The 13352-nt window shown below is 43.8% G+C and overlaps 1 protein-coding gene across 1 annotated transcript; it reads left to right on the plus strand.

Moving 5' to 3' along the window:
- The first annotated feature begins 1401 nt into the window (after window positions 1-1401).
- Cpox (coproporphyrinogen oxidase) lies at window positions 1402-11585 on the plus strand. The gene is made up of 7 exons (NM_007757.2): window positions 1402-2144; window positions 3722-3865; window positions 4530-4640; window positions 5574-5715; window positions 6436-6654; window positions 9139-9243; window positions 9864-11585. The coding sequence occupies exons 1-7, from the start codon at window positions 1622-1624 to the stop codon at window positions 9949-9951; spliced, it is 1332 nt and encodes a 443-aa protein (NP_031783.2). The 5' UTR covers window positions 1402-1621; the 3' UTR covers window positions 9952-11585.
- The last annotated feature ends 1767 nt before the right edge of the window (window positions 11586-13352 follow it).

A 13352-nucleotide genomic window follows, 5' to 3' on the forward strand; every position in this document is an offset into this window, starting at 1 on the left:
GAACATCTTCATATACTACAAATAGGACTTGGGAGTAATTTACCAGGAAGAGGTGTGTGTGTGTGTGTGTGTGTGTGTGTGTGTGTGTGTGTGTGTGACTGGTTTTGTTTCTTTTGAGACAGGGTCTTACTATGTCGCCCTGGCCATCCTGAAAGTCTTTAAGTAGACAAGGGTGGCCTCAAATTCATATAGGTCTACCTGACTCTGCATTCTGAGTGCTGGGATTAAATATGTGTGCCACTATGCCCTTCTAGGAAGATGGTGGCTTTTATTTTTTTCTCATACAAATCCGTTTGTTTGTTTGTTTGTTTTTAAGGATTCCAGTAAGCACTGTACATTAAGATTAAGGTGGAATCAGAGAACAGGAGAGAGAGACATCCAAACAGGCTGGAAGCTAGTACACAATTTGTTCAGGGTAAGTACACAATTAGTTATTTGTCTGGGCAAGTCTCCTGAATTTCCCATTTGGCTTATTCTTGGCTAGCTTCACATTAGCAGAGCAGGATCATAAAGGAGAAGTTTCTTACAGAAAATTAGAGAGATTCCTTTTCGTTAAAGAGCTTCATTTATCACCAGGAGGCCCAGCCAGACCCAGGCAACCTTCCAAAAGATAATTCTTATCTTTCCTTCTCTTCCAAGTCGGCCTCCAGCCAGGGCACACTACAGCTAAAAGTTAAGGGTTTCTCTCCTCTGCAAGCTTTGTCACTTCTCGTGAATTCATTTGCCTGCCACATCTGCCAGGCCTGAGCACGCATGCTGCTCCAGGTAGTTTGTGGTTGCATTTGTGTAAGAAGCAGGGGAGTGAACATATCGGTCAGAACCATACCCACTGAGCTCCAATTCCTGCTACAGCCAGAATGGAAGCTTGTGAAAGAATAACCAGTGGCCTCGATTATTATTTGTTAGTAGAAATTAGAATCATCAAGGATAGTTAAAGGGCAAATGAGCCCTTCTGATACTATAAAATAATGCTGGCAATGATATATGCTTGGAACAAAACTATTAAATGTGTGAGCTTCTGTCCTCATATTTTCAACGGGTAGGGCTATGGGGAAGAACAGAGATCCAGGATAGTAAACCGGAGTGCGAATATTTTCTCTGGATCTACTCAGGAGCCCACTACCCTGAACTCTTTGGGTAAGCCAAGCACAGGGACAAGGGTGCATCCTCCAGACCCACAGCCAGGACGAAGACAAGGGGTGTGTCTCCGAGTTGTTATTTCTGCCCGTTTGTCGTCAGCCTTCTAACCCCACTTTTGCTCACTGTGGGTGAGCGAGCAGGGCAATCCAAGGTGTACGTGACTAAAGCGCCTATCTTATCAGTCCAAGCACCTCCACAGTCCTCTGGCAGCACAGGAGGCCCGCGTGCGAGCAGCAGGACCCACCTCTGTGCGCAGGGTGCAGTCTTATCTGCTCTTTCCGGGAGCGGTCAGGCGAGTGCAGGAGGCGATAGGACGGGACTACAGTTCCCAGCAGCCTCCTCGGCTCCCGCCAGCAGCCTGCGACCTACACTCGCAGCAGCTCTTCCGAACTCCACGTAGCAGTGCTGGGGAGTCTGGGTCTCAGGACCCTGGGAGCTCCGGTGGGTCTGCAGGATCGGATTTGCCCAGTCCCGGCGGGAGATGGCCTTGCGGCTGGGCCGCCTGGGTTCGGACCCCTGGTGGCGAGCGGTGCTGGGCGACTATGCTCAGCTGCGCGCCGCGTCCCCGCGCTGCGCGTCCGCCCGCGTCTGCCAGCTGCCTGGCACGGCTGGTCCCCAGCCTCGCCGCGGGCTGGGCTACGGCCCCTGGGCTAGAGGCGGGTCCGGGCTGGGGACCCGGCTGGCCGCGACGCTGGCGGGGTTGGCAGGGCTGGCAGCCGCCGCCTTTGGGCACGTGCAGCGGGCGGAGATGGTGCCCAAGAGCTCGGGGGCGCGGAGCCCCTCACCTGGACGGCGGGAGGAGGACGGGGACGAGCTGGCCCGCCGCTGCAGCACCTTCATGTCCTCGCCGGTGACCGAGCTGCGGGAGCTGCGGAGGAGGCCGGAGGACATGAAGACCAAGATGGAGCTGATGATTATGGAGACCCAGGCTCAGGTGTGTCGGGCACTGGCGCAGGTAGATGGCGTTGCCGACTTCACTGTGGACCGGTGGGAGAGGAAAGAAGGTGAGGAGAGAGCTCCTGTTTCTTGGTTGGGCACCAGTTGCAGTTTAGGATTGGGGATTTAAAGTAGAACAGTTTTTACAGGGGGGTGGGGGTGGGGGGTGATCTGTCAGAAGGGACAGACTTGAATGACTGACATTGAGAGAGCCATTCGCTTTCTACTTGCAGATGTGGACCCAGAGGTGCCAACAATGTAGGACAAGTCACTTGAAAATATTGGCAATTCATAGTTGCACTTTTTTTTCTATAGGTTTGTTAAAGAACATCTGCAGGCAGCAAAGTGAAGCTTTCATGTTCAGTTTGTTACTGAACACGTCTCCCCCCCCCCCCCCCCCCAACACACACATTTTTTATTTATCCATCTGGGTGCATTTGTCCCTGCCCTATTAGAGGCAGAAGAAACACTGATCCTTTATGTCTGCTAGATTCCCTATGTCAAGAGTCTCCCTACTGTTTTTTGGCGGGTTATATAAGGAATATTTGATTAGTCTTCCAGTAGTTCTTACTAAATTGCATCATCAAATTTCTTGAAGGATTCCTTAGAATGCCATTCATGTTGAGTCATGTATTGGTGGCCATGTTGTTCCAAACAGAGTAGTCCTTCCCTGTTCTCCCCTCCCGCCTTAATTTTAAACTTGAGGATTTCTGACTTTTTCCAAGCTGGAAATACAACAGTATATCATCAATCCATTGTGAGTTATGATGCTACCACGTCTATATTAAATGGGAGTCAGTCTGATTTTCATGGTTTTTCATCTTGTAATGTTTTAGGGTAAAAGTCACTGACCGACCCAGACACAATCTCAAACACTAGATAGCCAGCTTTGTGTAACCTTTGGAAGTTACTGTTTTCCACCTCTGTTTCATAGTTAATGAATATATGCCGAGAACTCAGAATGTCAGAAACATGGTCAGCACTTAAATCACTCCGGTGGTGTGATCTTGAATATGGTGCCCTGCTTCTTAGAAATAAAACAACTCAGACATTAGTCTTTGAGAACAATGACTCTACGGTGACCTGTTGCCTTAAAGAAAAAAAAAAAACCTATTAAACACACATATATACACACACACATAAAATTTTACTTAATTTTAAACTCTGAACCCCTTAAGAGTTTGAATAGCTATGTTTTTGAATTGCATATAAAAATTAAAGGTAATAGGGTAAAATTGAGAGTCGAAAAATGTGAAGGAATACGGAGTTCTTGTATTCAGTGAAAGTAAAACACCATTCGGTAAACCCATTCCTGCCTGTAACATTAGCTTTCTGTCTTGTGAATAACAAACGGATTCTTTCTGGTGATATCTGGAGAAAGTTCCTTGGAGTTGTTAGGCCATGGCACGAGAACACAGAAGAAGCAGCCATTTCAGTGGTTTGTATCTGGATGCAATGTTTTCCTAGAATAAGGAGCTTAAGACACAAAGCTAGGCCAACTTATCACACATAGAAAATATATATGCTGTCGTAGATGGTTCAGGAAGTAGGGGAGGAAGCAGGCATCTCATGTCGCCACGTTCATGGGAGAGTTGTCTCCCATATGACGGTGCTCTATCCTCTGGCTTTCTGTTTCTATGGACAGGAGGAGGTGGCATCACCTGTGTGCTTCAGGACGGGCGTGTGTTTGAAAAGGCCGGGGTGAGCATTTCCGTCGTTCATGGGAATCTTTCTGAGGAAGCAGCGAACCAAATGAGAGGCAGAGGCAAAACTCTGAAGACGAAAGATAGTAAGTCCGATAACTCTCCCTGCCAACTCTTTTCCCACCAGTTTTACTTAAAAATAGCGCTATTTATTTATTTATTTATTTATTTATTTTCTGGAACTACCCTTGGATGTGTATGCCCAGTGTACTGGCTGGTTTTGTGTGTCAACTTGACACAGGCTGGAGTTATCCCAGAGAAAGGAGCTTCAGTTGGGGAAGTGCCTCCATGAGATCCAGCTGTAAGGCATTTTCTCAATTAGTGATCAAGGGGGAAAGGCCCCTTGTGGGTGGGATCATCTCTAGGCTGGTAGTCTTGGGTTCTATAAGAAAGCAAGCTAAGCAAGCCAGGGGAAGCAAGCCAGTAAGTAACATCCCTCCGTGGCCTCTGCATCAGCTCCTGCTTCCTGACCTGCTTGAGTTCTAGTCCTGACTTCCTTTGGTGATCAACAGCAAAGTGGAAAGTGTAAGCGGAATAAACCCTTTCCTCCCCAACTTGCTTCTTGGTCATGTTGATAGAAACCCTGACTAAGACACCCAGTAAGCGTGTCCGCATGCGTGAATTGTGAAAATTGTGACTCAGAGACAAGTTACAAAGCAGCCTTTGATAGTGGGTTCAGAGATCAGGAGGGAGTAAATTGTGTCAAGCCAGGCGGCCAGATGCATCTAACTGTGTTGTTTTACTTTCCAGGTAAATTGCCATTTACTGCTATGGGTGTAAGTTCTGTGATTCACCCCAAGAATCCTTATGCGCCCACCATGCATTTCAACTACAGATACTTTGAAGTAGAGGAAGCTGACGGTAAGCTTCGTAAGGGCTCTTCCAAGACTGTATTTAAAAAAAAAAATCAAAAGGTACTTTATCAAAAAGAGAGAAAGTACAAACATTTAGGATTTTCCAGGGTTATCCCAGAGGCTTAGCCTTGGCGGGATGTATAGGACCCGAAACATCAGAATGGGACTCCATCTCTCATCCAATGTTTCCTCCTCACAGAATGAGTTTTGTGAACACAAACTTCACCCCCCCCCCCACACACACACACAAAGTTTCTGCAAATATAAAGTTCTTATTTCTGAAATTGAGGACTTGCCACTGGGGCGTGTATACAAATTGTGTGTGTGTGTGTGTGTGTGTGTGTGTGTGTGTATGTATGTGTGTGTGTTCTCCTATATACAGTGCATGAGGACCTGAGTTCCCACTCCACAATCATTTAAAAAGCCAGGAGCTAGGGATAACAGACAGGAGGATATCTAGAGCCAGGCACTATAGCTAATTAGTAACCTGTTTTAGTGAGAAACACTAACTCAAAGCCAGTCTGATGGCGAAATGAGTGAGGAAGACATCTCACATTAACTCCTGGCCTCTATACCAATGAACATGCACGCATGAGCACCCATGCACACATCAGCGTTTGAGCTGTGTGATCCTAATGTTAAGCCACCATTGAGATTCACAGCCGAGACCAACTGTCCAGACCGTTAATACTCGAGGCCCTCCGTCCCATTTCCCTGCTGGCTTCTTCTCTCTCCCTGACTTCCTGTCTCCTTTCCTTTCTGCTTTTGCGTCTCGCCAGCCTCAGCTTTACCGGCTGTTGGCGCTATTTTCGGTTAGATGTTCTTTGACTGCCACCTATTTCATGGTGATGAATTAACTTGCTGAATTAAGCTTGCTAGTATAAACAGTGGTGCGCTCTAGTCTCAAGGCAACCGAGATTGAGCTTCCTCGCTTTCATAGGTAACACACACTGGTGGTTTGGGGGTGGCTGTGACCTCACACCGACATACTTGAACCAAGAGGATGCTGTCCATTTCCACCGTACTCTAAAGGAAGCTTGCGATCAGCATGGGCCAGACATCTACCCAAAGTTTAAAAAATGGTGAGCTGTCGACACTGGTATTTTCTATGTTTGTTTGAAAAGACTTGCCCGTAGGCCTGATTTATATAAAGATCATCAAAAGAACTCTTTCAAAGTTAAGGTCTATTCTCCATGTTTAGCATTAGTAAGTGATGTCTTGGGAGACTTGTTTTTTTAGACGGTAGATGAAAGCACCCAGAGTAGACTGATGGCTTCTTGTGCTGGTCAGGAGGCTAACCTTGAACACACGTGAAGACATTCTGTAAGCGTTTCCTCTGACAGCCTTTTCCCTAGTTGTGCATGCTTGAGAGTCACCGCTTTTAACACTGAAAGAGATACTAAATACTAAAATTGTTGACAGCATTCTGCTTTTGCTGAATTGAGACTAGGCACATGAAAGCTCAGGCTCGTACCCCAGCTGGTGCCCATGTTAGGAGACCCTCATCCCCTGCCCCCTGTAAAAGCAGCGGTGCCCCCGGAAGTCTTAGGAAGTATGGTAGCCAGCTGCACTGTCGCTTTATCTGCACAAGTTCTTAGTATTGCTTGTCCTTTAGATTGGCTTGGTTTGAATTGCTTGGTAGCTGTAGAAAGTCTGGCTAGAGTCCTCGTTTTGTAGTCCTAGAGAAAACAAAGATACTGCTGGGGTGAGCCGAGGAGCGGGCGTTGAACCCAACGGATCGTTTCAAGTCGCACGCATCTCTCATCTTTTAGTCCATGCTTTTTCTCTGCTGCCCGTTCTAGGTGTGACGACTACTTCTTTATAGTTCACCGCGGGGAGCGGAGGGGCATCGGCGGCATCTTTTTTGACGATCTTGACTCCCCCTCCAAGGAGGAGGCTTTCCGCTTCGTGAAGACGTGTGCTGAGGCTGTGGTCCCTTCCTATGTTCCCATTGTGAAGAAGCACTGCGATGACTCCTACACCCCCAGGGACAAGCTGTGGCAGCAGCTGAGGAGAGGGCGGTGAGTGACAGGAGGGTGAACAGTCTACACAGCTCACAGACTTGGAGGGCCTCCAGGCACAGTGGCTGTTGTGCTGTTTTGGCTAAATACTTTATAACTAGTCATATTAATCCACGGTGATTTTTTTTTCTTAAGTAGACGAACATTAAAAATTAACTTAATGGGCTGGTGAGATGGCTCAGTGGGTAAGAGCACCCGACTGCTCTTCCGAAGGTCAGGAGTTCAAATCCCAGCAACCACATGGTGGCTCACAACCATCCGTAACGAGATCTGACTCCCTCTTCTGGAGTGTCTGAGGACAGCTACAGTGTACTTACAATAAATAAATAAATAAATCTTTAAGAAAAAAAAATTAACTTAACGACGTTGTATAATCAATGTCACAAGATTTACTTAATTCACCTGTATGTGTATTTGTGGTAGGCATTTACGTGGTAAGAACTTGTGGAATATTTTTCTCTTCATTTCCCAGTGACAGCTTCTACCTTCTGCTAAGATGAGGGCATCATTTAAGATTATTTTTTCTTCTTCTTTTGCTTATAAATTCAGAGTCACACTTTAAAATATTCGTCTTAAATATTTTATGAAGAAGCTATTGTAATACAGTCTTCGTGATCACCTTTACTTATTTTGGACCTCTTATGCACAACCCCTGTATGAGGGAGCCATTGTGTGTCTGGTTTTCCCAGGAAGCCTGTGGTATATATGGTGTTATCATATACGGACCATAAGGTGTCCTTACCAGTAAGTCCTTAAGCCCAAACTACACAGCAGGTCTGATGGCACACCAGATGTGAAAGTCCTCCTGTATCACCCATCCTTAACCTCGGCCCCTGATTGTATTGATGAATTCATAGGTGGCAAGATAGGTTGTGTTCAGGCTCAGTGACCCTCGTGAGCCAGCTCGCCACACCCACTCTCCCAGCCCCCGGCAGTTTCCTTGCTCATGTTAATTGCATGTGTACCATAAGTCGCAGTCATAGCCCGAGTTCTTCTAATTCCTGTTAACTCTCAGGCACCTGAGCCCTAAGGAGCTAAAGCTGTGCCTTGAAGAGGCCTTGAAGAAGTCAACTTACATGTTCCATGTTTAAAGATAAAATATGTTTGTATTTACCTTTCTGAGTTTGGGTGTTTGTTTTACTCACATAACTGTGTGCCCTGTCAGGTCCCCGTGTAACAGCCTAATGAAGTGAGAATAGAGTCAGTTTTCTTTTAGAAAATTTTAAAGCAATACAAGGCCCCCACCCCTGCCAATTTGTCACCCATATGCTTCCCATTCTGACCCCCTTTCTCTAGATTTATCTTGGGTCCCCTGAGGTTACTCACTCATAGCTTAGTAGGTCACTGATGTTCAAAAGAGAAGCTGTCTGCCACTGTTATCTTTGGCTTGGAAGATAGCAGTAGACTCTGGGGCTTTAGATAGCTCCAGCATCATCGCAAAGGCCCTTTATGGTCAGCGCTGGCTTCAGTTTCTTAGTCTAGTCATAACTTGTCATCTATATCCCCTATATAGATCTCGTCCCTCCCCTACCCCTAAAAAACCATTTTTATGAATCATTCTGAATTCTTTAGGACAGTAGAAAGTACAAGTTTAAATCTGAAGAGATTTTTGAATCCTGTGATGTTAACATCAGAAACAGATGTTTAAGCTAGATAGAATTCAGATCTGGTTCCCTAACAGTTAGTAGAAAATTTGGACAATACACTGAGCCTAACTTTACTTGATACCAAGATATTTTCATGAAGAAAAGAAGCAAAAAAACAAAAACAAAAACAAAAACAAACAAACAAAACCAAGTTAAGCTAAGCACTGAAGAGCAAGGCTGTAGCTTTCACAGTGATGGCTGTAAAGAGAGGAGGTATGAGTGGTCCCATCTCTGTTGATGCTGTGAACTCTGGCAGGGAAGGAGGCAGATCCCGGCTGTTTTAGTCACTGTTGCTTATAGAATAACATAAACCTATTCCTTATAGAATAATAACAGTAGTAGTAGCAGCAGCAGTAGCAGCAGTCGTAAGTTCCTTGCTCAGCAGTTCCTGGCACTTAACCTATGGAAGTTGGGTATTCCTAGTGTAGTATTGTGAGCCCCTGATGAAGCCCTTTTCCTGAATGCCTGTGCAACAGTGAGGACCCAGGCTGGGTTACCCAGGAAACAATGCTGCTTCTTTCTTAATTGTTGTGCGTGCCTGGTCCCAATTTGTGTTTGCACTGTTTATTCATGGGGAGAACATAACCTTGCTGATTTGTGGTTGCTCTGTGTTGGGCTCTGTGTTGGGCACAATCTGCATCCAATTGTTTGGCGGGTAGAATGCCCTTTTATTTACGCTTTCCAGAGGAGAGGGCTCGCTGGGCTGTGTAAGCTGTGTGCTGTGTGTAAGCTAGTTGGTATGAGATATGGGGAGAAGGGCCACTCTTCGTTTTCCTTAAGGATTTCTAGAAAGTTTCGCTCAACACACCTTTACGACTATCTGGTGTCTTTCTGACAGGTATGTGGAGTTTAATCTGTTGTATGATCGGGGCACCAAGTTTGGCCTCTTTACTCCAGGATCCAGGATCGAAAGTATCTTGATGTCTTTACCTCTAACAGCAAGGTAAGAAGCTGATTTGTCATAGTAACCCTTGACATAGTAACTCTGTCATAGTAACTCAGTGTCCTATAGTGAGTAACTCCTGTCATAGTAACTTCCTGTGCCCCATGGAATCTGCACATTAGCCTTGACAGGGTGTTACCTAATACTTCATTTATGTTTGTCTGATTTTTATAAGAAAACTGTGAGAGAATAAAGCCCAGATTGGATTCTGTAAGAAGTGACAGGATGTGTGTCCTATGCGCTTTGTATCTGAGGATGTGGAGAGAGCAAGTGGGAAGCTGAGTCTGGCCTTTCCTCACAGCCTTCTTTCTAGAAAGATACATTTGTAGTGTAAAACTTAAGCTACCTGTGTACTACCCAAGGCTCTATACTTTATGAAACCCAAGTTTGTAATGAAAGGATCTTAGTATTAACCCAGATATTCCTAAGACTTATTAAGAAATTTACTCTCTTAAGTAGCTGATTTTTTTATATATATATAGTAGAGACACAGTAGTCACAGTGGGGTGGAGGAACTATGCATTGTTTTTACTCTTAGGGTTTTATTCTCCATTAGTTATGTATGTCATTTATTGTTATTTTGTTTGCTTTTTTTTTTGTTTCGTTTTGGACATGCGTAGATGGGAGTACATGCATTCTCCCCCAGAGAATTCCAAAGAAGCTGAAATTCTGGAAGTGTTGCGCCATCCAAAGGACTGGGTGCACTGATGCATCAGACAGAGCCTTGCTCCAGGGCCTGGTGGACACAGGTGGTGTCTTCGTGCACTGTGGCCACTGTGTGGCAGGCAGTGTCTTCCGTGCCTTACTGTCCCCGCCTTCTTCACCCTGGGCACCCCGTCTGTGGCAGGCGGTTTTGATCTTTTCCAGTGCTGTGGGAGGAGGTGGCTCAGAGGTGGGTGGGGATGTCAAACTGTCAGATTCCTTGTCTGTGACATCCATTTGTACTTTTAGAATAATTTTCTGTGACCAGTCAGTTTGACATTGTGTTTCCAGGTCTTTGAGATAAGGGAATGTAAATACTATGATAGGTACCAGGAAACTCTTCATTTTATATGTTGCTTGAAGTTTTAGTTTTTGCTACAGAAGTTTATCAGGGAATACATTTTATCTTCATTAGTTCAGTCAGGATGCCCTTCTTGGGAACTTTGGAATGCAATTTGAAGCCAGTCCGTGGTGATGTTTGCCTTTAATCTCAGTATTCAGGAAGCAGAGGCTGGTGGATCTCTGTGATTTTGAGGCCAGGCTATTCTACAAAGGGAGTTCTAGTCCAGCCAGGGCTACACAGAGAAACCCTGTCTTGAAAAAGAACCAACCCCCCCCCCCAAAAAAAAAAACGAAAAAAAGAAAGAAAGGAAGAAAGAAAGAAAGCAATTTGAAGAAACATGTTTTTCTTTGTTGCTTTTGAAGTTTCTTTGACGTAATTTTCATGTATCTTTCTCTATATTCCAGAATATTATAAAAAAATACTCATTTTTTTTTTAAAGATAGCTATTTAAGAGCTCTGGAAATTTTCTTTAGTCAGTTTTTGTATTATATAATGATGACCTAGTTTACAACTGCAGATGGCATTATTATTATTTAAATAAGTGATATCTTCAGTGGTAAGGTTTTTGTGAGATCATAATTAGCTAACATTAGGATTCTATGTAATTTTGAAAGTGAAAGCTTATATCCCTGGATTCTGATACTTAAAAGTTTTATATTTTAGAGACTTAGATATGGGAGATTAGCCTAAGGACAAATGAAACACATTTTTTTTCTCTTTAATTAAAGAGAATGGAGTCTAACCTGGGCATTTTATATTTTTTATTTAAAAAATGGGCCAATAGAAATTGTGTTACTTTTTAAATTAGAGATTCTTCAACTTTTATCTTTTCTTTTAAAAGTCACAGCAGATTTCTTTTTCTTTCTTTTTTTTTAAAAATTAGGTATTTTCTTTATTTACATTTCAAATGCTTTCCCAAAAGTCCCCCATACCCCCCCCCCACTCCCCTACCCACCCACTCCCACTTCTTGGCCCTGGCGTTCCCCCGTACTGGGGCATATAAAGTTTGCAAGACCAAGGGGCCTCTCTTCCCAATGATGGCCGACTAGGTCATCTTCTGCTACATATGCAGCCGATTTCTTAATGTGTGGTTTACTTGTCTAAATAATAGTCTGACTGCGCTATGTTACTTGATTTATAATATATTGAATTTGTAAAGAACAATATTTAAATATTATCCTGGAATATGTTGGATGTATGTGATTGTGTTTGCCACTTTTAGGGTAAGAAAATCTACAGATTCTTCAACATGTCTTACATAGATTCAGCTAATAAATTTTATTATAACATAAGAAAAGTATTTGTTTCCTTTATTGTGATAACTTAGTACAAATATTTCTCGGTATAGTAGTAGTTCTTTATTACTAGATATTTTACCCAAGAGAGAGATCCATTTTTTCATTTTATTTTCTTAGCCATTTTACTAAAAATAGTTAAAATTAAAAACTCAAGTGCAGATTAGCAGGTAAATGGATAAACAGTTTGTGACTTATGCAGACATTAAAACTCAGCAACAGAAAGGAGTACTGCCTGAGAAATGCTAGTGTGCAAGGCATCAGGAAGATGTCAGAAAAGTGCCTGCTGTCCAATGTCACCTGTGAAGACTTCACCAGGGAAGCAGTCAGCGGCTGCAGGTGGGGCACTAAGGTGTTACCTGTTCTGTGGCTGAGGTGACAAAGGTGATTATACTCTGTACATTTATCAAATTCCCTTGAACTCAGCATTACAACATCAGAGAATTTTCTTATATCTGTAGGTAACCTTTCAGTAAAGAAAGACATAAGAACAGATGTTCACATACCCCTGTCTGGATACCTTTTAAAGAGCTAAAAATGTCAAGCTGAGCATATGGTTTAATGGCAGAGCCTGTCTAGCATGCATGAAGTCCTGAATTTTATTCCCAGAACTGGGGTGGTGGTGGTGGTGGTGGATCACAAAGATCCCTGGCTGATTTAATTGTATTTAAGGCTTGTAGGTGTTAGACACAGACACAGATGAAGTTTTAAAATCCTACCACCTTTGTTTGGATTCTTCAGTATCCACTCTGAACTCTGTCTGGAAGACCAGGAACAGATGTAAACCTGAAGAACATTCTTTTTTTTTTTTTTTTTTTTTCATTTGCTACACACACACACACACACAGTTGCTTCAGGCACACCAGAAGAGGGCATTGGATCCCATTACAGGTGGTTGTGAGCCACCATGTGGTTGCTGGGATTTGAACTCAGGACCTTAGGAAGAGCAGTCAGTGCTCTTAATCGCTGAGACATCTCTCTAGCCCTATTCTTCAAAATTAATTGCTCTTTCAAAATCTTATTGACATCTGTTCTGAGTTTACAAGGTGAAGGTACACCCCCATGTGGTATAAACACCTAACTCCTGTTGTCTGACACAGGCGTGTTGTTGGTTATAAGGGTATATCAGGCAAGATATACATACACAGGGACACGTATATAACTGCCATCCTACTACTGCACTGCGCTTGCTTAGATTAGTCGGATTTCTTTTACTGTAATGGAATACCAAAGGCTAGGTATTTCATAAGGAAAGGTTTAGGTTGTCCTTCTGGATGCTGAAAATTGAGAATCAGGCAGCTCCATCAGTTTGGCCTTTTAACGGGGCCTTTTTGGCTGTTTCACAATGTGTCAGAGAAGAGAGAAGTGGCCATCTACAGTATAAGCCAAGCAGGTGCAGGGGATGTCCTTTGTATCATTCTCATGACAACTGACTTCTGAGGAATCGTCATTTATCCCTTCTCAGAACAGTGTATCTGGTGACCTAACTCCCTCACATTAATCTGGATCTCTTCAAGTTTCCACCATCTTGAAAAACCCACAGAGAGGACCAAATCTGCATCGTGTGAACTTCCAGGAGTCAAACAACAATGGTCAACTAAGTGTAATACTTTGACATGCCCAGATCTGAGCCAAATAATGCGTTTCATTAGGACACAATCTTTCATGGGTCTTTTGTTATATTTTAACGAGATATACGTTACTTGAAAGTTTGAAACTGTGTGAGGAGCCTTGCCTGGGTAACTCAAAGTCCCCTCCATATTAGACAG

This window comes from Mus musculus, chromosome 16 (genome assembly GCF_000001635.26).
Source record: "Mus musculus strain C57BL/6J chromosome 16, GRCm38.p6 C57BL/6J".
In the NCBI taxonomy this organism is placed as follows: Eukaryota; Metazoa; Chordata; class Mammalia; order Rodentia; family Muridae; genus Mus; species Mus musculus.